At 42.1% G+C, this 23,566-nt stretch overlaps 1 protein-coding gene across 3 annotated transcripts in view; it reads right to left on the minus strand.

The window, feature by feature from the left end:
- Tdrd12 (tudor domain containing 12) overlaps nucleotides 1-17,748 on the minus strand; it is a 72,430-nt gene extending 54,682 nt beyond the window's left edge. Inside the window, 4 exon segments of one of the 3 annotated variants that reach the window (NM_001432607.1) lie at nucleotides 7,494-7,613; nucleotides 9,327-9,463; nucleotides 12,564-12,722; nucleotides 17,528-17,748. In NM_001432607.1, the coding sequence (NP_001419536.1) occupies nucleotides 7,494-7,613; nucleotides 9,327-9,463; nucleotides 12,564-12,722; nucleotides 17,528-17,551 (440 nt within the window). In that variant the 5' untranslated portion in view covers nucleotides 17,552-17,748. 3 annotated transcript variants of the gene reach the window in all.
- Nucleotides 17,749-23,566: the final 5,818 nt, after the last annotated feature.

Genomic DNA, 23,566 nt, shown 5'->3' on the forward strand with positions numbered 1-23,566 from the left:
TGGGGATTTAGCTCAGTGGTAAAGCGCTTACCTAGGAAGTGCAAGGCCCTGGGTTCGGTCCCCAGCTCCGAAAAAAAAGAACCAAAAAAAAAAAACAAAAAACAAAAAAAAAAAACCAAAAAAACAAAAAACAAAAAACCATCCTGCTGTATCTAAGAAACACACATCAAGGATAGACATCATCTCAGTGTAAACAGACGGTAAAAGATAGTTCAAGCAAATAGACCTAAGAAGCAAGCTGGTAGATACATTTTAATATCTAACAAAATAGACCTTAAATGAAAACTAATCAGAAGAGATAAAGAAGCACACAACACAATCAAAGAAAAAATATACCAAGAGGACAGTGCAATTCTTAACATCTCTGCACCAGGGGTTGGGGATTTAGCTCAGTGGTAGAGCGCTTGCCTAGCAAGCGCAAGGCCCTGGGTTCGGTCCCCAGCTCCGGAAAAAAAAAAAAGAAAAGAAAAGAAAAAAAAAACCCCATCTCTGCACCAAAGGGGCCCCCAAACTCATAAAAGAAATACGCTACAGCTAAAATCACATGCTGATCCTCACAAAGTGGTAGTGGGTGACTTCAACACACACGTAGTTTTTCTCATGTAGACAGAAACTAGGCATAAATGTTAGAGCTAACTCAAGTTATAAACCAACCAACCTAACCTAACAACTATTGACAGAACACTTCACCAAATACAAAAGAAAAAACCTTCCTCCCAGCAACTCACAAAACTTTCTCTAAAACTAACCACATATTTACACACAAAACAGATACAAGAAAATTGAAATAACACCCTGTATCCTATCTGACTACCACAAATTAAAAACCAGGTATCAACAACAACAGAAACAGAAAGCTTACAAATTCATGGCAGCTGATCAACTCACTACTTGATGAAAAAATGGGGCATGACAGAAATTAAAAATAAAATTAGATTTCCTAGAATTGAATAAAGATGAATATACAACAAAACCAAATATAATATATAATCTACATATTAACAAACTAAAAGACAAAACCTACACGATCATCGATTAGATGCAGAAAAGGTCTTTGACAAATCTAACAGCCCTTCATGATAAAAGTCCTGGAGAGATTGGGGACACGGACACACCTTCAACATAATAAAGGCAGTTTACAGCAGGCCCATAGCAAACATCAACTTAAAGGGAGAAAAACTCAAAGCAATTCCACTAAAACCAAGAGTAAGACGAGACTGGCCACCATCACCTACTATAATATAGTACTTGAAGTCTTAGCTAGGACCGTAAGACAACTGAAAGAGACTAAGAGGATACAAGCAGGAAAGTAAAATGTCAATGTATGTTTATTTAAAAGTGATATTATATAGGACTCTAAGAATTCCACCAGCAATTCCTACAACTAGTAATCCCTCTCAGCCAAGTATCTGGACATAAAATTAACTCACAAAAATAAGTAACCTTCCTATATACAAATGACAGACTGAGAAAAAAACATTACAGAAACAACACTCTTTACAACAGCATCAAATACTACAAAATATCTTGAAGTAACTCTAACCAAGTAAGTGAAATACTTATATGATAAAAAAAAAAAAAAGAAAAAAAACCCAAAAACTTCAAGACACTGGAGAAAAGAACTTGAAGACAGAAAATGGAAAGATCTCTCATATTCTGAAGATTAATGTAGTAAAAATGACTATTCTGCCTGTGAATAGGTATGACCAAGACAGAAGTTGGTATCAGAAGTGGGATAATGCTGTGATAGACCTGACCATGCATTTTGTTTTTTAAAGATTTATTTATTTATTTATTTAATGTATGTGAGTACACTGTCGCTGTCTTCAGACACACCAGAAGGTGGCACAGGATCCCATTACAGATGGTTGTGAGCCACCATGTGATTACTGGAAATTGAACTCAGGACCTCTGGAAGAGCAGCCAGTGCTCTTAACTGCTGAGCCATCTCTCCAGCCCTAGTGGCCAATCTTATGCAGTTCTATAGCAAAAAGAGCAAGCTAAGCAAAGAAATAGACAAAATTTACAGTTTGAGAAGAGAGGGGGCAACAGGAAGACTAATGAAACTAAGTCCTGTGCTCAATGGATAAAAAAATGTTTAAAGCTTGATGCTATATTAATAAAGCCATCATGGTAATGGCACAAAAATAGACATGTTGATCAATACAATCAAATTGAAGACCTAGACATAAATCCGTGTGTGTGTGTGTGTGTGTGTGTGTGTGTGTGTGTGTGTGTGTGTGTGTGTGTGTGTGTATGTGTGTGTGTTTGTCCACGGACACCTGATTTTTTTTTTTATTATGAAGCCAGAAACACTCTGGAAAAAAAGAGTTTCTTTGTATAGCCCTGACTGTCCTAGAATTTGTTATATAGACCAGGCTGGCCTTGAACTCAGATCTGCCTGCTCTGCCTCTCAAGTGCTGGGATTAAAGGACTATGCCACTACTACACAGCAAGGTCTCATTAATTAATTGTTAATTTTAGTGCCTGTCCTAATAGTGTTCTGTTCAGAAAGTCTTTTCCTGAGCCAACGAATTCAAGGTTATTCCTCATTTTCTCTATCAGGTTCAATGTATCTGATCTTATGTTGAGGTCTTTGACCACTTGGAGTTGAGCTTTGTACAGAGTGTTAAGTATAGATCTATTTGGATTCTTCTACATGCAGCCATCTAGTTTGACCAGCATCATTTATTGAAGATACTGTCCCAACACTCAGGAGGCAGAGGCAGGTGGATCTCTGAGTTCAAGTCCAGTCTAGTCTACAGGGTGAGTTCCAGGATAGCCAGGGTCATGCAGTGAAACCCTGTCTCTAAAAAGCAAAACAAAACAGCACAACAATAACAAGGGGCCTCATGGAACTGAAAAGCTTCTGGATGGCAAAGGATACCATTATTCAGACTAAGCACCAGCTACCAAATGGGAAAAAGATGTTCAACTCTGTATCAGAGAGCAGGCTAATATCTAAAATATATAAAGAACTCAAGAAACAAGTTAGTGTTCTACTGCTATGAAGAGACCCTATGATCATACAACTCTTTTAAAAACAAAGCATTTAACCAGGACTGGCTTACGGTTTCAGAGGTTTAGTCCATTATCATCATAAAAAGAAGGATAGAGGCACACAGGCAGACATGGTGCTAGAATAGTAGCCGAGAGTTCTGTATCTTGATCCACAGGCAGCAGAACATAGAGCCCTCAAAGCCCACCCTCAGTGATTCACTTCCTCCACAAGGGCCATACTTCCTAAACTTTTCAAATAGTGTCAGTCTCTGGTGACCAAGCATTCAAATCTATGAGCCTTTGAGGGCCACTCCTATTCAAATCACCAGAGCTAAATATCAAGAAAACAAGTAACTCAGTTAAAACACGGTATACAGATCTAAATAGAAAATTCTCAAAAGAGGAAACTCAAAAATGGCTGAGAAGCACTTAAAGAAATGTTCAATATCCTTAGCCATCAGGAAAATACATATCAAAACTGCTTTGAAATAATATCAAAACTTATACTCATCAGAACGGCTAAGATCAATAAAACAAGTGACAGCTCATGCTGACAAGGATAAGGAGCAAGGGAAACACTCCTCCATTGCTGGTAGGAGTGCAAACTTGTGCAGCTTCTGTAGAAATCAGTGTGGTGCTTCTCATGATCTTCCCAGCACTAATATACCCAACACCCAGCCATACCACTGCTGGACATGTCCAAAAGATACTTCGCCTTACCACAGAGATACTTGTTCATCCATGCTCATAGCTGCTCTATGCATAGTAACCAGATACTTAGAAGCAACCTAGATGCCCCTCAACAGGAGAATGGGTAAAAAAACAAACAAACTATGGTATATCAACACAGTGGACTATTACTTAATATTTTAAAAAGACATGAAATTCTCAGATAAATGGATGAAACTAGAAAAAAAAATCCTTAATGGTGTGTCTCAGACCCACAAAGACAAACAATGGCATATATGCATGAATATGAAAATATTAGCTGTTAAGTCAGTGATAACCAAGCTACAGTCTGTAGAACCCGAGGTTAGGTATAAAGTTAGGGACAAACAGATCTCATTAGGAAGGGGAAACAGAATAGAGTTACGGATGGATGCAGGAGTTGGAATGCAAGGATCAAGAGAAGGAGAGGGAACGAAGGAGGGAATATTAGGGAAAAACAATTAAAATTAGGGGCCGTTTGAGGAGTATGAAAACAATACGGTAGAACCTCCCTCAAATATATGAAGGCAATCTACAGGAAATCCTCAAGTAACAGGGGAGACAGGGTCCCAACTAACCATTGAGTTATATCAAATTAAGCTGTTGGCCAAAGGGGTCTCATGAAAATCCCTAAACAATTCAGGCTGCTGCCAAGACGACACCGGACAGAAAAGTGCCATTGCTGAGGACAACAGCAATGCAGCTCACTGGACATACAGAAGTCCATGGCGCCTAAGCAGCACCTCCACCTAGGTCTATGTCTCTGGTGCAGGAGAGACTCTGAACACCAACAAGAGAATCGTAAAGTAAACAGAAACCCAGCCTGCAGTGGGAAAATTAGGAAAGCTACTGTATCCGGTATGAATACGGGAGTGCTGGGATTGTTTTGAGGTAGACCTAAGCCATGAGGAAAGCTTTTGGATTTTGGGATCTGTTGGGGCTGTATTTCTGAAGTAGCTTTACGGCCTTCACAGGACTTCAGCTGCATGACACCCCTGGTGAACCTGGAATTCCGGTATCACTGAGCACTGCAAACAATGCGTAATAAGAACCGAGAAGAGTGTGCTTCATGTGTTCCTGCAGGCAGCACATAGACCAGATCAGAGGCTCTGGTATGAACAACTTGATTTCCTATAAAATTAACTTTTGGATAATAATGAATACGCTTCTGCAAAGCTACTGGGGGGGGGGGTTCAGCCCACAGAGGTTCTTCTCTCCCTGTTGCTTGCAAAGCCTTATCTCATCCTTGAGTGCCTCTCTTTCTTATTTCCTAGGTTGTCCTGCCCAGCTAAGAATACTGGCACCAGCCACAAATGCTTTCATCTACAATACTGTCCTGCCTGCAAGCTATGTTAGTGCAATGGTGGCAGGAAGTTGTGTGAGTAACCAACCATTGTCTGATTTGACGTAAGGCCCACTCCATGAGGCAGATCCCATATCTGATACTGCTTGGGTGACCAAAAACCTAAGACAAGATAGCACAGAGACCCTAAGGTAAAATCAAATTGTAGTGTTCTTTTGTAATTTTTTTGGAGACAGGGTTTTTTCTGTGTAACCCTGGTTGTCTTACGACTCAAGAGATCTGCTTGCCTCTGCCTCCCAAGTATTTTTTAAGGTAGTAATAAAATGACATTTGCTATACTCATAGATCAGGGCCGTGCTCAGCCATCATCAGAGACACTTTTTCCTGTAGCTTACAGGAACACATACAGAGAGACCCACAGCCAGATATATGCAGAGAGTGAGAGACCTTAGTACACTCAACCTGAAATGGAATGACCATCATATCACTCCCCTGAAAGATCAGGGAACCCCAAGGAAGAGGAGTTAGAAAGATTGTAAGAGCCAGAGGGGACGGAGGACATCAAGACAACAAGGCTGTCTAAATCAACATGAGCAAAGCTCGTATGAACTCACAGAGACTGAGGCAGTATGCCCAGGGCACGCACAGGTCTGCGGTCTGCACCAGGCCCTTAGTGTATTAGCTATGGCTTCCAGTTTAAGGTTTTTAATGGGACCCCTGAGTTTGGGAACAAGTGGATCTCTGTTTCTTGTGCCTTCTCTTGGGGTTTGTCTTGTCTAACTCCAATGTGACAGTTTTAATTTTATCTGTATTATCTCTTAGAAGCCTGTTTTCTAATGAGAGAAAGAAAGTCCATCCCCTCCGGTGTGGATACGGAGGGGAGGGACTGAGAAACTAATCAGAATATATATTATATGAGGGAAAAATATTTTTTAAAGGGGGGAAATAATATTGAGGCTCAGTCATTTTCAAAGCAATTTGGTTACGTCGGCAGAATGCCTGGGAAAAGATTTGGTAACAAGATGTCATTATAAATTTCTCACAAGAAAAATTATAAAAATGGAAAATATTTACACATTTTAGTATTAGAGTTATCAAAACTTATAGCAAACCAGATCTCACAGTAGCACCAAGGCAACAAGCAGTCGCCTCACCTCAGCCTCTGGAGTATGTGGATTATGGGAATACACCACCACATCTGGTTTTATTATGTTTATGTTATCTTCTTTATCACACCCTGATTTCCTTGTTTTTAACTTTAGAAAAATTCAGAAGTAAAGCAACTTGTCATAGCTTTCCTTGCTAGCAAATGAACCTAAAGGGTAACAAAACCACTCAAAACAAAAAGAAACAGAGAGGGAACTGGAGAGCCCCCACATACAAAATCTGTATGTGTGAACAGTTATTTTATTGACTTCAGAAACAACCAAAGGGCTACATTAGGATGCTGTATAAAATTAATGTCAATTTCTTTGAAGAAAAAAAAAAAACAAGAAACAAGAAGAAATCCATATTATCCGTCTCTCAAATGGCCTGGCATCCGCCTCGGTCTTTCAGCGCATTCCACTGCCTTCTCATCTCATTTTCTATGTCAACATGTACTGACTTTTATTTTCACTCTAAGATAACCAAGACATCAAATGCTATCCCCTTATTCAATGAGTTTGTTTTATGTTCTATCTGGAAGTGAACAGTTGTTGGGAGCATAACAGGAAGGTCCTTGTGCCCACAGATCTCTAGAGAAACCAGGAATGCTACGCACACAAAATCATCTTTCCAATGGGAAAGATGAAAAACCTGTTCTTCCATCCAGAAAGCCAAGAAATAGAAGCAATTAGTAATCTGGTGATCTTCAGTTGTTATCTGTTAGGCCAGGCCATATCAAGCTCCCACAACCAGGACCAGAGGTGGCTGGTAATCTAAGCGACCCTTACAGCCAGGGGCTCCCCAAGTTCTTACAACCAGGATCAGAGGTGGCTAACCATCCAAATGACCTCTGTGCTCTCTGTATGACTGAGACTTGACAGAGCCTTTGGCCCTTAAGGTAGTACAGATATCATCTCTAGAATCCATCTTCTTGGGGAAAATGATATGTAGCCTGAGTTGAGTTTCAATGTAATTATGCTTCCTTGTGCACCCGTGATTGTATTACACCAAGATCCTCTTATTTTTTCAAATTACACTAGGCTAAACCACACTGGGAATAAACCGCCTCTTATTAGACTCCCTGAAGTCCATCTAGGTTGATCTCTTCGCAATCCACTTTCCTGTATGACATCTACAGGGACTCCCCTCAAACAATGACCGCACAGTGCCACGCCACGGTATTACAGGGCTACTCCAACCTGCACTTGAGTGGAATCAATTGTTAATTAACTAGAGTTTACTCTTTGATTGTGCTCTTCATAACAGATAAGAATGGAAATACATACAGAAATAAAAGGAGTGCCAGTATTTTAAGCTTTCAAAAAAAAATACTTACACAATTTCAGCATTGTCTTCACAGAAGTCAATGTGCAATGTCACAGGTTTTGTACAGTAAAGTCTGAATTTTTTTGCTCTGTAAGGAAGCTGCATAAAAGACTCTACTGCAACTCGGATGCTTAAAAGTAAAATACAAATAATTTTATTGTAAGTAAATATATATATATATAACAAATTCACTTAAAGCACACTTATATATTAATACATTGTTCACTAAGGAGCAAAAGAAAACTTAAGCTTTATGTATAAAGGCCTACACACTGCACATAATCTATGGTATTAATATTCTGTGGCATAAGAGTTTAGGCAAATATATATACATATATACATACACATATATGTGTGTATGTGTGTATATATATATATATATAGTGAGGTTATAAATGTTAAGAAATACTGAATAATAATTAAACTTGTGAAGGGGTCTATTTAAATTTTTATTTTTATTCTTTTAGATAAGGTCTCATTACGGTTCAGACTGGCCTATTTCCATGTCCCAAGTACTAGGATTACTGGCATGTGCCACCACCACCATGCCTGGCTACTTACTACTTTTTAATACCAAATGCAGGCAGGTGAAGTGCCTAGAGGATTAAAGCACCAGCCACCAAGCCTGATGACCTGAGCTTGATCTCTGAGACCTACATGGTGGAAGGAAGGAACTGACTCCTGTAAATTGTCCTCTGACCTTCCCACATGCACTGTGGCTTGATTATCAATCTCAACACACACAACAAATGCATAAAATTCCAATTTTATCATATGATCAGGATCACACAAAAATTCCTTTAAACAGATGATGTTGCCACAAAAGCTGGAGGACTGAAATTTGATAATCTGGTCCATTCTTCTTCAGGCAAACAAACTCCAGGCTACTCTAACCTAACATATTTCAAATGCCAACTGGTTCTCTTCCTGGGAGGCCACCCTCTACAGCATCCACACAGGCTGGTTATCCAGAGCAGGTTAGCCAGGACAGGTGGCTGTACTGAACTTCTTACACTCATTTGTCATGTAATTCTCTTGCCCTAAATAAACTAACCAAGGAGAAAATAAGTAAACAAGGAGAAAAGTTCCCAATGGGGACACAACAGTTCTTTTGAAACAAACAATAAATTAAAAGCTATAACGCTCTGAACACTAACTGCTTCTTCCTGTACTCTGTAAACCCTAACGTCCCACTCGCCACATGCCTGACTGTTACAGTGCCTTATTCAGTGGGAACAAGGGTCCTCATGTTTAAATAATGACTTTTTACTCTGGGAAGAAAGTTTGAAAGGTTGTCACAAAATGAAAAAACTAATCTATTAGGTTCCAGTAAACTGTAACGGGTGGTCCCAGAATCAGAGCAGCCTGCCCAATGGACATTTGGCTCCTGTGTCCTACACCTTAAGAGACAACCAAACTCTCTCCTTGCTATACAAGAGAATCAAGAATGTATGCTTGCCTTGCCCTTTCAGGAAAGAAGCCACCTATGAGCCCCATTCTGACTCCCTGTGCTTCCAAGTCTCTCCTTACTTTAAAAATCAACATTGACTTGGTTGGAGAGGTAGCTTAGCAGTTAAGAATACATGCTGCTATGGCAGAAGTCCTGTGTTTGGTTCTCAGTACCCACATTGGGTGGCTCACCCTGCCTGTAAGTCTAACTCCAAGGATCTAATGGTCTTCTGGTGTGAGCACACACATACATGCATGTACATACCAATATACAAAACACATGCACACATAATTCAAAATATAAGAATTAAACGTTATTTCCTTTATTGACATTTTACTTTAAAACTGCCATCTGTCTCCTTAAAGCATATAGACAAAATTAACACGCATGTACTTTTTAGATTTTACTGGAATATACTTGGCAAAATCCACAAGGAAACACTCCGCCAGGTAATGGTCTGCAGAAGAGATGATCGACTTAATCACAGCCCTGCACCAGCACTTCAGCTCCTGACAGTACACCACACACACCTGCGGAATGAGAACAAGCTCAGGGTTAAGTCACAAACGAGAAACTTAAGGTGCCTCAGCTGACCACGGGGCAGAGCAGCAGGGAGCTGGACCTGTCCTTCCTCAGGAAGCACTGTCCGCCAGGAAAGCGGTTCGGGATGATTTTTCTTACTATAGTAGTTCCCGTTAGCAACAGTTTCTGTGCTTACAGTTAACTATAGTCGGAAAAGATTAATGAAAGTTTCAGAAATCCAAAATTAATAATTTTCAGTAGCCCCTGCTCCAGGTAGCATAAGGAATTCTCACACCATCTCGCTCGACTGACCCTAGCACCTGAGCTGCTCACTTGTGCAGCACAGACTATGTGAACAGTACTGGCCTCTTAGTCACCATCCTGTCCTGGACATCAGGCCAGCTATCATAGGACTGAAACGTTTGCTTCAAATAACCTTTATTTCACATAAAAATAAATAAATCTTATAAGTTAAGTAAATAAACAAATAGAGGAGAAGGAGAGAAGACTCTGAATACTGAAGGGGATACCTGGGCACTAATCAGTAAGATGAAAAGTGGAAAGGATAGGAATCATTCTTAGGATGAAGAAAATGTGGTACATTTACACAATGAAGTATAACTCAGTCAATTAAAACAATAACATCATAAAATTTGCCGGCAAATGGATGGAACTAGAAAAGATCATCTTGACTGAGGTAACCAGACCCAGAAAGACAAACATGGTATGCACTCACTTAAGTGGATATTATCCATAAAGTAAAGGATAGCCATGCTACAACCCACAGACCCAAGAAGCTGAGTGATAATTAAGGACTAATGTGGGGGGGGGTGACACATGAAATTCACTGAGAAGGGGAAATAAAATCGACATCAAGGGTGGGTGAGGAGAGGGAACTGGACAGAGGTCGGGGTGGGACTGGAAACAGGAGGTATCTCTGGGACAATCTAGAAACCTAGGGCAATGGACACCCTGGGATCGATGAGGGTGATCCTAGCTAAGACTCTTAGCAATGGAGGATACGGAGCTTGAACTGGCCATCTCCTATAACCAGGAAGGGGTCCAGTGGAAGGACTGGGACACCAACCAAGCCACAAAACCTATCTACAATTTTTCCTGCCAACAAGATGTGTTGGGGTAAAGGTGGTGAAGAAACTGTGGGAGTGGCCAACCACGGAGTGGTCTAGCTTAAGACCCATGCTATAAATGGGAATCCACCTCTGAAACGCCCAGAAGGCCCGGAGCCAGAGGCTGGATAGTCCAGAGACCCACAACACAAATGGGGGAAAAAACCATGAAATGATTCCTATACTCATGGATGGGCATCTAGCTCAACTGTAATTAAAGAGGCTTCACCCAGCAACAGATGGAAACAGATGCAGAGATCCGCGGCCGAATATTAGGCAGAAGTTGGAGAATACCTCTGAAGAGGGGGAGGAAGGATCGTAGGAGCCAGAGGGTATCAAGGACACCACAAGAAAAACCACACAACCAACCAGCCTGGGCCCATGAGGGTCCACAGAGACTGAACTGCCAACCAGGAAATCTGCATGGGACTGACCAGGCCAGGCCTCTGCACATGTATTGCAGTTGTGTAGCTTGGTCTTCTGGTGAAACCACTGTCTCTAACTCTGGTGCCTGTTTTGGGGACCCTCTCTCCTCCTAGGTGGCCTTGTCTAGCCTAAATAGCAGGTGCCTAGTCTTACTGCAACTTAGTATGCCAGGCTGGTTGATATCCATCAAAGCCAGCCCTTTTCTGAAGAGAAATGGATGAGGAGCAGCTAGGGTTTGGGGGAGCAATGGGGGGGGGAGGAGAAGTGGGAGGGAAAACTGTGGTCAGGATAGAATATAAAAATTTTTAAAAAGAGAACCATTCTTAAGTGTTTAGACAACAAAACTTCCTTTCTTTTTGCTTTGTGTTTGAGACAGGGTCTCTCTACATAGGCCTGACTGTCCTGGAACTCACTATGCACCAGGCTGGCCTTAAACTGATCTACCTGCTTTTGCCTCCTTCTAAATGCTGGGATTAAAGGCATGAGACACTATACACAACTATTTCATATTTTATTAGTTAATAAATGAGAAGTTCTACATAAATGAATGCTAACTCATAATGCACAAGAATGAGAAAAAAATCTCATGTCAAAACCACAAAGGAAAGCTGATGGTCACTACTGAATGGAGCAGAGTGACCACTAAGTGAAACACTGCACTGGTGATGTCTAGAATGAGACCAGGCTGTCACAACCTCAGTCCATGGCATCTTAGCACCTCTCAGAGTCTTACCTTCCAAGTTACTACAACAGGATACATATTCACAGAATACATACTGAGGGAAAGAGACCTCAAATCCATCCAAAAACATTTATCTATGCTTATGTCTATACAAAATATAAAGGACAAAAGGAAAAGTTTAAACAGACTCTGAAATATACAGACACAAGTGCACACACACTTTCAAGGACCAACTGATCAAGTTTCATTTTAGAAGCTAACATCAAAAACAATACATCATGTTACTAATGATGATGGGGTGGGGAACTCAAGTGTTTCCTAATCTTTTTCTTAAAACACACTTAATAAATCTTTCCTACCACACTATAATAAAAATTCCCTCTCCTGGAAAAGGCCTGAGGGCCACACTGCGGACAGTGGCAGTTTATGTTGCAAGAATACACAGGGGCCAGGACACGGAACAAGTAGAAGTTTCCCAAAGCCTGAGTAATAAAACAAAAACAAACAAACAAAATAACAAACAAACAAAAAAAGGCAGCCCCAGCCCCATGTCCCACTTGCTAAAGGCCTGCATTTATATGTTGGGCCCTGGAAACTATGTGCTGTCTCCTTTGCCCATGTTACAAAAAATCAGTTGACTGAGATATCTCTGCCAGTAAAAGTCCCTGCTGCCAAGGCCCAAGTATGATCCCTGGTAGGAGAACCTTGCCTAACCATCCTCCACCAAGACTTTGTTCTAGCGTGTGCAAAATAAACCAGTACCAAGCAGTGACAGAGCTAAAGTATTCCCAAACTTTTACTATCTAGGAATTGACTATTTTGCATTTTCAGCTGTTTTGAGACCCTGAGATCAAAGCACATTTAGGTACATACCTGGCCTTCTTCTAGCATTAACGGCTTTATTTCTATGTCTTGACACATGCTGTTATAGAAGTCATTCATGGCACTGTTTAGTTTTTGGTAGTCAACTTCTTGTTCTAAAAAATGACTACATCCTTTTATAATTACCCAGAAGCAACCTGGATCTTCAATCTGTAGTATTAAGAAGACAAAACAATGTATGACTTAGAAGTACAGTCATATGACATAAAGCCTGAAACCGCAGTGACAGTAATGTCAGTGACCTAACAAATCTTTGACAAGAACCTTTGTCTTAAACGGTTGGACTGAAGCAGAGAAATGGCACATTTATGTGGGTTGATGCCAGCCTGGTCTACATAGTGAGTTCCAGAATAGCCAGAAGTGAGACCCTGTTGGAAACACAAAACAAAAAGATCTGATAGAAGATAAAATCCTGAAACACATAAACAAAAATAGGCAAGCAATTCTCAATTATGTGCAACTCAAAAAGCAAACAGCATAGTGGGCATGGTGGCACACATATGTAACTCAAGAGGCTGAGGCAGGGTGATCACAAGTTCAAAACCAGCCTAGACTATGAGTCTAAAACCTGTTTCAAACCCTGCCCCCGCAAAGGCAAAAAGATGCCCTTCATCGCCAATATTTAAAAAGTATACATGATATACATAAGCAAGTTATAGACAGTATTTATAACCTGTTAAAGAAACAACCACAACAAAAACCCAAAACAAGAACAGAAGTATGGGAGCCAAGAAAGGCCTGAGTCTGTAAGAAACAGATAAAATCCTATGTGAATGTCTTGACACGGGCACAGGCATGTCAAGGATAGCACTGCCTCAGACCCATGGGAACTAGCAAAGCCTTCCTCTGGCCGGAGAGCCAGTAAAAACAACTGGCTGCAAAAACTACCATGCTTGCTTACACTTTGTTAATCTATGACAAATTGCATAGTTAGGACAGGGTGTGGGTTCTGGAGAGTTAATTTGTTTTCTTTTCCTGTAGTAAGTAATGTTATTTCTTGTAAAGACATTGGAAAACACATTGCTTTTTCATAACTACTCACTAAAAGAAAACGAAAGTGTAATCATGTTGTAACTGTATACTGCTTAAAAGGTTTTGCTGGGATATATAAGTTATGGAAGAAAGAGTAAAGGATGGGGGCTGGAGCATCCGCCAACCATGTGTATGTGTAATGTTTGTGTGTGGTGGGTTGGAACATTGATGCTTTCATCCATCAACTATGTGTATGTGTATATGTGCAAGGTTTGTATGAGAGTGTGCTGAACATTCTTCCATCCATCGCTATGTGTGTGAATATGAGTAAGGTTTGTGTGAATGAGGGCTGGAACATTGTTCCTTCCATCCATCAACCATGTGTATGTATGTACATATGTGGAACTTGTCTGGTTTTGTCTTGGAGCTTGCTCCATCCACCAATTATGTGTATGTATGTATGTATGTATGTATGTATGTATAGAATGCTTGGAACCTGCTTGTTGGAGCTTTGCTCTAACCATTCTATGTGTGAATGTGTGTTTCTGTTTGTGGTTATGTATGTACATATGTGTACATATGTATGCATGCATGTATATATGTATGCACACATATGTGTGTGTATGTATGTGTGTATGAAGTTATTGGACACTGCCTTTTGTTTCATCCATGAAGTGTGTGTGTGTGTGTGTGTGTGTGTGTGTGTGTGTATGTGTGTGTGTGTGTGTGTATACACGTGTGAATTCTTTCTCTATCCTCTTTCTTGCTGGCCCCAAGGAATCCAAAGAATTCATAGTTTTTCCACTGGCCACAGGGAGTGCCTGCCCCAGTAAATTAAATTTTGCTTCCTCAGATAAAATCCCCAATCTCTGACTGCCTTTGTCAGCAGCCCCTATAGTTATCTGGATCCACCCCCGTCAACAGCTCTAAACACTGACCCCCAGTGGCTGTCTGCCTCAGTTTACCTACCACATGGATGCCAAAGCCAGTTATTGGCAGCTTGCCTAGCCGTATATGGAGTCCTAGGTTGAAGCCCCAGCACTACATAAAATTCACCATGGTAGTGCATGCCTGTAATCCCAGCCCTCCTGAGAGGGAGGATTAGGCTACTGAAGAAGACAGAGGCCAGTCTCAGCTGAAGACACTGTATCAAAACAAAACTAGCTGGAGGAAGTCATACCTGGTTTCAAAACCTACTACAAAACCACAGTAATCCAAACAGTGTGGTGCTACTGTAATCAGACACACAGACCAGAAGGATAAACGTCCCAGAGCCACCTCCTTTACAATGTGGCCCAGTAATAGCTGACAAAGGCAGTACAGTCATTCTAGGGGAAATGATTGTTTGTCCAAAACTTTTAGTGGGAAGCTGAGTACTTCATGCCAAAGGATGAACCAGCACCAGACAGAAAAATTAATCCCCGGGGCTGGCAGAATGGCTCACTTGCTGGGGAAGCCTGGTAATTTGAGCTCAGTTTCTGAAACCCATAGAAACAAAGGAGAATTAACTCTGCAGCTTTCACAGGGATGCCAGCCACAGCATGTGCCTCCTCATAATAAACATGAATGCAAGATGGCTATAAAACTCTTGGAGGCAAACAATACAAAAGCCTTCCACTATACTTGGCATTGGCTGCTTGGCTATGACACAGCAAAAGGAAAAGTAAACTACTAAACTGATCGAAAGTGTATCATGGGTTGGGGATTTAGCTCAGTGGTAGAGCGCTTGCCTAGCAAGTGCTAGGCCCTGGGTTCGGTCCCCAGCTCAAAAGAAAAAAAAAAAAAGTGTATCATATGACTCCAAAGAGACTATGACTGTAACAGTCAACCATGTATTCTAGTCTCCTTTCTGTGGCTGTGACCAAAAACAATGCAAGAGAGAAACAGGCTATCTGGCTTACAGTTCCAAGCTGTAGTCCATTACTGCAGGGAAATGAAGCCAAGGTTGGAACTAGAAGGAGTGAGTCTCCCAGAGTGGAAACACCTGGATCTTTACTTGCTTCTGCTCAGCTAGCTTTCTCATTTATACTATCCAGGAGGGCCAAAGCCCTCAATAGGGTGTGTCTTCTCACATCAATTAACAATCAACACACACACACACACACACACACACACACACACACACACACACACACGCCCACAGGTCAGGTTGATCTAGGTAATTCCTAATTGAGATGCTCTTCCCAGATGATCAATTCTAGGTTGTATCAACTCTTAAGTAACCAGCACATCATGGAGTAGGAGAAAATCACTTCTCTGTAGAGGAGAAAAGAGCCTTGTGCACACAGATAAGCACTGGAGAAGCCAGAAGGTTAAACACACAGATTACCTATTCAGTGGAATGAGGTGCGAAGCCGCTCTTCCTGGAATGCCAGGAGCGATGGAGTTTAACAACCTGGTGACCCTTTGCTGTCTGATGAGACAGGCTCTGCCCATATCTCCCAGAATTCATGTTTTTACTTAGCCCAGATCTTTCTTCTATGCTTTTAGATCATAAACCTATTCTCATGAATGATGTCACTTGTGCTTTCATCAGCCTAAGTGACTTCTGTGTTATCTCTGTGCCAGGCCAACCAAAACACCAACCGGCGTGTTACATTTACCTCAGTCTAACTCCCTAGACCCTAAATCTTGGGCACTATCTCTGAGCCAACAGTACCCATTCTTGTGAAAGAAACCAGGCGCGGTTTGTAAAGAATCTCAACATCTTAAACAGGTCTTAAATTGCTGTACTCTTCAGACTGAGTTCATTGTGATCTGAATACTCGCCACCCCCACCCCCACAATTGTGCTGTGCTTTAACATGGCTGAAGTTAAATGATATGGGCCAGATTCTAAAAGGCCAGCAGCAGCTACAATATAATTACTTCACCTCGTGAAGCTTGTAAAGCCTGCAGGGGAATCACCACACTTTTCAGGTAAGGGACTAATAATTCAGAATGTAAAGAGAACACTGTGTTGTGAGACTCGAGCACCACACTATAAATCCAAACAGCTCAAAACAAATAAACAAACAAAAAAACAAAACAAAACAAACAAAAAAACAATGCACTGAGGACTTGAGGTGGCATTTTTTCCAATGGAGCTAATCACATGAAAAGATGCTTGATGGATTGTGGAGACTGCTCTGTGGTTAAGAGTGGTTGCTCTGGCAGACCCGGAATTCCACTCTCATCAATCAGTTGCTAGCACCTACATTGGGTGGGTGGGTGGGGGGGAGACCTCACAACGGCCTGGAGCTCCAGCTCAGAGAGTTCCTGCACTCATGCACATATCCATACACAGACACATAAAAAAATAATTGTTAAAAGATGCCTGACATTGCTGGGCGCAGTAGTATACAACTTTGACCCCAGCACTGGAGAGGCAAAAAGGCAGGTTGATCTCTGTAAGTTCAAGGCCATCTTGGTCTACATAAAGAGTACCAAGCAAGCCAGAGCTAGAGTTAAGCAGCTAAAATAAATACATTTGTTAAACTAAGCAGGAGCAGTAGGATGATTGAGTAAAAGGTGATTGCTAACAGGCCTGACGACCGGAGTTCAGAAGCCTCACGTCAATTGCCCTCTGACCTCTACACGTGCACCATGGCACAGGCACTCCCACAAGGATAACACACGCACAAATTTTAGAATGAGTGACCTTACCAAGGTTACAAGGCCTAAGTTTACAGAATAAATTCAATTGTAACTGATCGGTTCACCAATGAATATTTAATTTGGGGAGCTGCTGTTTGTGAGGTTGCGTCTCACTATGTAGCCCAGGCTGGCCCAGAACTCACTGTGATTTCCCTGCATGCTCCACTGTGCCCAGTTCATATACTGAATATTTGAAGTATATTAGCATTTGCCACCACATCTGCAACCAGGGTGCAACTGCTCCACTCGCTCAGCTGAAAGCGAGCCTAAGGCACCCGAGTTTTGGAGACCTAAGATGGCAGCGGCACGTGGGGAAGCTCCTCGAGGAAGGCCTCAGGCACTCCTCACCTTCAGCACCAGGACCTCGAGCATCCTGCAGACACTTCCTTGCCCTTCTCTCACAGAGGAGCTCACACCACACAGACAGGTGAGACAGCACACGGAGTGAGAGTGCACGTCCTTCACCGCCAACAAATTGGACGCTTCGACCTTGCCTGGGAGATTCTGCACTAGCAGCCTTCGCAAGGCCCTCGCACGCACTCTTAACGGCCCGCGCTCACCCCGCGCCTGCGCACAGAGCTCCAGAGGGCTAGAAGCACCTGCGTGCTAACGGCCTGGATAACGGCCTGGCTGTCCACAGCGCCACCCTCAGGCTGGGCGGTGAACTACAGATCTAGGGAGGCTGCATGGTTCATCTCCCCCAGAGCAACCTGTACAGGGTTTTTACTTGTCCCATCCCCCAGACCCCCAGGATAGAATGACTGCATGCAAGCTAACTCTTTAGCAGTGCCTGCCAGGAGACTCTGCTCTCCACTCCCCCCAGGGCCAGCTTGCAGTCTCCATCACAGCACTTACATTGGATCTCTTCCATATCAATATCTGACTTTGGCTTGCAGCCATCGCGGGGTGCTCAAATCAGCCACCCAGAACTTGTGTCTTCCTGGCATTTCCACCTGACTACATTTTGGAACAGGCCCCACCTCCTGAGCCAGGTTCTACCCACACCTGTACTTTATTGTGGTAGCATAGGGGTTTTTAAAACTATTTTCCGATCTTGTATCCTGAGACAGACATAGTGGTTCTAAATTACATGTGATTACACTGAAATAAAGGACACATAGGAGCATGGAGAGGGGTAGCTATCAGTGCCGTCTTGGGCATCGGCAACAAACAAGAAGTGGAATAATAATAGTCTGTTAAAATTGAAGGAACCATGACTCTGCCCACCAAAATGATTTTACAAAAGAATTCTTCGATGGTTGAATTTTGAAAAAACAAAATTGCTTGAGTTCATATTTCAATTGTATTCATCTTCCGGTAAGGGAATCAAGATGGCAACAAAGAGACTTCCGGTTTGTTGCCACATACGTATAAAGATGTGAGTTTGATCCCTAGATCCCATTTTTTAAAAGCTAAGTTTGGTGGTGCAGTCCCAAACAGAAAGGAAGAAACAGGCAGATTCCACGGACTTGATGACCAGCAAGCCTGACCTGCTTCATAAGCATCAGGAGGATGAAAAGACAAGAAAAAAAAGTGTGGCTAGGTAGATGTTTCAGTGAGTGAGAGGACTTGCTATGCAAACATGGGAACCTGAGTTCAAATCCCCAGTACCTATGTAAAAAGCTAGGCATGGCTATAGTTGCCTATAATCCTAGAATTGAGGTAAAGAGACAGATGGTTCCTAGGAGCTCACCAGCCAGACAAGCTACTCAAAATGGTGACCTTCACATTCAGTGAGAGACACTGTCTCAAGGGAGTCCAATTTAGAGCCTATGCTCTCCTCTGGCAACCTTATGTTGAATTGTGAGTGTGCACATTGCACGTGTATATCCATATGTACACAAACAAGGTAGATGGCTCCTGAGGGATGTCACCCAAGATTTTGGACCCTCAGGAACAAATGCACCTACACAAATAAGCCTGAAGAGGTAGGGTGGCTTACTGCTACAATCCCAGCAGGAGAAGCATGAGGCAGGATTGCTGGACTACAATAGGAACTTTTCCCTAAGGCAAAATACCACACAAGTGGTTGATTCACCCGTGGTGCCAATGTGTATTTAAAGGCTCAGGAAGGAAAGTAGGAGAAAAAAACCCTCTCTGTAGTTTGGGAAAATCACTTTCTCCTTTTATTAGGTTCTGTGTTATAGGATTGTGCTTTATAATTTTTTACACATGACTTGTGAAAACCAGAATGATTCTGAATGGTCAAGACTCCTGTAATCCTGACACTCCAGAGGCTGAGGCAGGAGGATAATAAGTGCAAGGCTAACCTGCATTACCTATGTAGGTTCTAGGCCAGCCTGGGAAGCTTTGTGAGACCCTGCCTCAAAATAACAATGACAATAGTAGCAACAACAGCAGCAATAATAATTTCACTTTGTATTTTTGAGGCAGGGTCTCACTATGTACCCCGGCTGGCCTTGAACTCACAGAGACCCATCTACCTCTGCCTCTTTCTTGAGTGTTGGCATTAAAGGTGTGTAGAGAGAATAGCTAATAAACAACACCTGTCAATAAGAAAGCTTTTGGTCAATGAGCTGAGGCATCCAGCAGGAACTGAGAGGATACTCAGAAATAGTAAGACGTGCCCGGGATTCGCCTGGAACTCTGAGAAGGCTGTAAACCAGTCACATATAGGAACTCAGGTTAGAATGAAGGGAGATTTGTCCCAGGAACTCTGAGGAGGAGACAGATGTAAGAAGACAAGGACAGGAAATCAGCCATGTTGCTGAACCCAGGTTAGAATAAAAGAGATAATAAGTTAAGGACAAGTCAGAGAACAAGCTGAAGCTTATGGCGTAGGAATTAACAAAGTCGTTATTTCTGGGAATTAAGTGGACAGAAAGGAAGAACTTGGATTATTTTTTTTTACAGTGATATCTGCCTTTGTAAAAAAAAATGCTTTTGTTTGATTCACTGACTTTGATACAGTGGTATCTGTATCATACCATACATAGGTCTTTTCCTGTTCTGTGTAACATACACATTTTATGGAAGTATCAATTCTCTCCTCTCATATTCTTTCCTATTCTTCCCATAGACACTTCTATTTATGAAAAAATATAGAATTTTATGAGTTTTACATGAAAAATCTGAGGGTTTTTTTATTCTTTATTTATTTATTTATTTATTTTGGTTCTTTTTTTCGGAGCTGGGGACCGAACCCAGGGCCTCTACCACTGAGCTAAATCCTCAACCCCGGAGGGTTTTTTTTTAAACAGCTAATGTTTAAGTTCTTTTAAGCACTGGCAGTCTATTCAGACATACTGCTGCTAGTTAATTGATTTCTACACTTGTCATCAGGGTTTCTACTGTATACTGCCATTTTAAGAGGTCACGTGATGGGTTGGATAGCTGGTTTGGTGGTTAAAAGTAATTACTGCTCTTTCAGAGGACCCAGTCAGGATCCTAGCATCCACATCTATATCGGGATGCTCACAGACACCAGTAACGATAACGCCAAGGGATCAAATGTCCTGTTCTGCCCTCTGTGGGTACCAGCAACACATACAGGTAAACATAAACACATAGACATACAATATAAATGTTTTATTAAAAGACCTTTTATTTAATTAATCTTTCAGTTGTCTACGGAGAACACAAATTTCTACTCATGACTTTTTCTCAGAGACAGAGGAACTTCAGAGTTCACACACATTAAGTGATTATTTCTACTGCTTTTACATGAGACTGATACAGAATTATTATTAGGCACACACCCTTTCCCCCATAAGCATTTCATATATATTATTCAGCTATCCCATTACTGATTTTGGATGTTTGTAACTTACTTCTTTTATTTTTTAAAACTTGGTTATTTTATTTGTATGTTATTTATTTGTTGTCTCACTTTCTATCCCAGCCAGGCTCTGAAATTACTGTGTAGACCAAGCTGACCTTAAGCTAGCCTCAAAGTCAGCATCCTTCCTGACTGAGTCTCTCAAGTTCTGAAATTACAGGTCTAATTGTATAATCACCAGATAATCACCTGGCTCTGTGTGTGTGTGTGCCTGCCAGAGGTTGACATTGGGATGTCTTCCTCTTACCATTTTCCCCTCTATTCCATATCTTTTGTTATTTGACCATTTCATACATGTATGTCTACTTTCGTTTCCATTGTTATGATAAACAACATGGTCCAAAGCAACTTAGGGTAGAAGAGGGTTTATTTGGCTCACAGGTCACACAATTCATCACTGAGGGAAATCGAGACAGGAACTGAACTCAAGAATGAATGGAAGCGGGGTTAGGGATTTAGCTCAGTAGTAGAGCGCTTGCCTAGCAAGCGCAAGGCCCTGGGTTCGGTCCCCAGCCCCGAAAAAAAAAGAAAAAAAAAAGAGAGAGAGAATGAATGGAAGCAGATACCATGATGGAATGCACCTCAGTGGATTGCTTTCCCTGGCTGCTCACCTAGTTTCTTCTAAAGCCCAGGGCCAGGTGTTCCAGATAGTACTGCCAAAAGTGGGCTAGACTTTCATCCATCAACAAGCAATCAAGAGAATGAATGCCCACCAACATGCCCATAGACCAATGTGATGAAGGTAGTTCCTCAGTTGAGGTTCCCTTTTCCCGGCTGATAACCAAGATTCACCAGCACATTTTATACTAAGAGTTTTAGTCGTTCTAACACCTCTCCCTCTCCTACTGAACCCTCTCTTCTCAGGAAGCCCACTCTGCTTTCCTGTCTCTTGTGTGTGAGCCACTGAGTTTACTTAGAATCACCCACATGAGTGTGGGCAGGCAGTTATTTACTGGAGCATGCTATACCGCTGAAGATAACAGCACGAGAGCACCCAGAAACCTTTAACTGCTGTATGAGGTCTAACTTGAACCTATTCTGGGATCTCTTGAATGAGACTCACGGAGGCGGTGATTGATGCAAAAGCAAGAGGAATTTTATTGTTCCAACATGTTGGAGCCATCCCACCTCAGGAGGGAGCCAACACTGAGTAGACTCTAACGGGGAGTTAAATACCTTTGATAGAGGCAGATTTCAAACAATAATGGCAGAATTCAAACAATAATAACTAGGCAGGTACTATTGATAGGGCAAAGAGACCTTCAAACTGACTTGTGGTCAGTGGACTTTCCAAGGGAGGGGGGCCTGTTGGGAGTCACAGGTAGCTTTGTTTAACAGTTTGACTTGCAGCTGTTCCAGGAACTAAACTAGCTTTACTCCTCCTGGAAGGGAGGGGTCTCTGTGCTCAAAGGTCTTTGGTGGAATTTTCCCACTGGCCTTAGATGTACCCCAACTCTGGCTCTTTCAACTGATAGTCCCTCACAGAGGGCCCCTCCCACCAATGATGAGATGCTGGCAGGTGCAGGTCACCACAGTCGCAGTAAGTTCATGAGTGTGATCCTGATGTCAACTATGTCCAGAACATAGTTTTGCTGCACATCCTTTGATGCTTGGTTCTTTATGCCCCTCTTCCACAGTGTTTAAGCCTGGGTGTTGCAAATGTTCTGTTTAGGTCAAGCTCTCTATCATCTCTGGTTCTCTGCACTTTGGCCAAGTATGGGTTTCTGCAATAACATGTCTCCAATGAAGGCTGGAGACTAAGCTAACCGAAGCAGAGTTGGGGCTAATCCACCTTACTTTATGAGACAGGGTCTCTCAATGGACTTAGCACTTACAGCTTTGGCCTCAATGGGTTGGTTTTAACCAGATCCCGAAAATCTGCCTGTCTACACTTCCCTGCACTGGCATTTACAGAAAACCAACATGTCTAGTTTTACATGGGTACGTGGGATATGAACTCAGGTCCCCATGGTTGTACTGCAAGTGCCTTACCACTGAGCTATTTCCCCATTCCTATCCATGAGTTTATCAACCACATAGATGTATGGGTACCAAACTGGGCCTGATGTCAAAGCACTGTAACATCAGCTAGTCAGGAGGCTGGGGCAAGATGATCACAACTCCAAGATCAGCCTGGGCTACAGAGTGAGTTCACATTCAACCCAGGCAATTTTTTTTTTATTGTTTTTGGAGCTGGGGACAGAACCCAGGGCCTTGTGCTCGCTAGGCAAGCGCTCTACCGCTGAGCTAAATCCCCAACCCCCAACCCAGGCAATTTTATGAGTCCTGTGCTGCAATTAAAAAAATGTCTCAGTGCCACAAGGACTTGAGTTTGGATGCCCAGCACAAGTGTAAAACCCTGGATGTGGTGGCAAGTGCCTACAGCACTCGTGCTTGGGAGGTAGAGACAGGCACATCTCTGAACCTAGTTGCTCAGCCTCGTCATGGTGAGCAGTACAGGTTCAGTGAGAGACTCTGTCAAAAAAGTAAAGTGGAGAGTGATTGAAAAAAATGCTCTAACATCAACCTCCAGACTCTACAAATAGGCAGACTCAAGTACACACACACACACACACACACACACACAC

This window comes from Rattus norvegicus, chromosome 1 (genome assembly GCF_021556685.1).
Source record: "Rattus norvegicus strain SHRSP/BbbUtx chromosome 1, alternate assembly SHRSP_T2T, whole genome shotgun sequence".
NCBI lineage: Eukaryota > Metazoa > Chordata > Mammalia > Rodentia > Muridae > Rattus > Rattus norvegicus.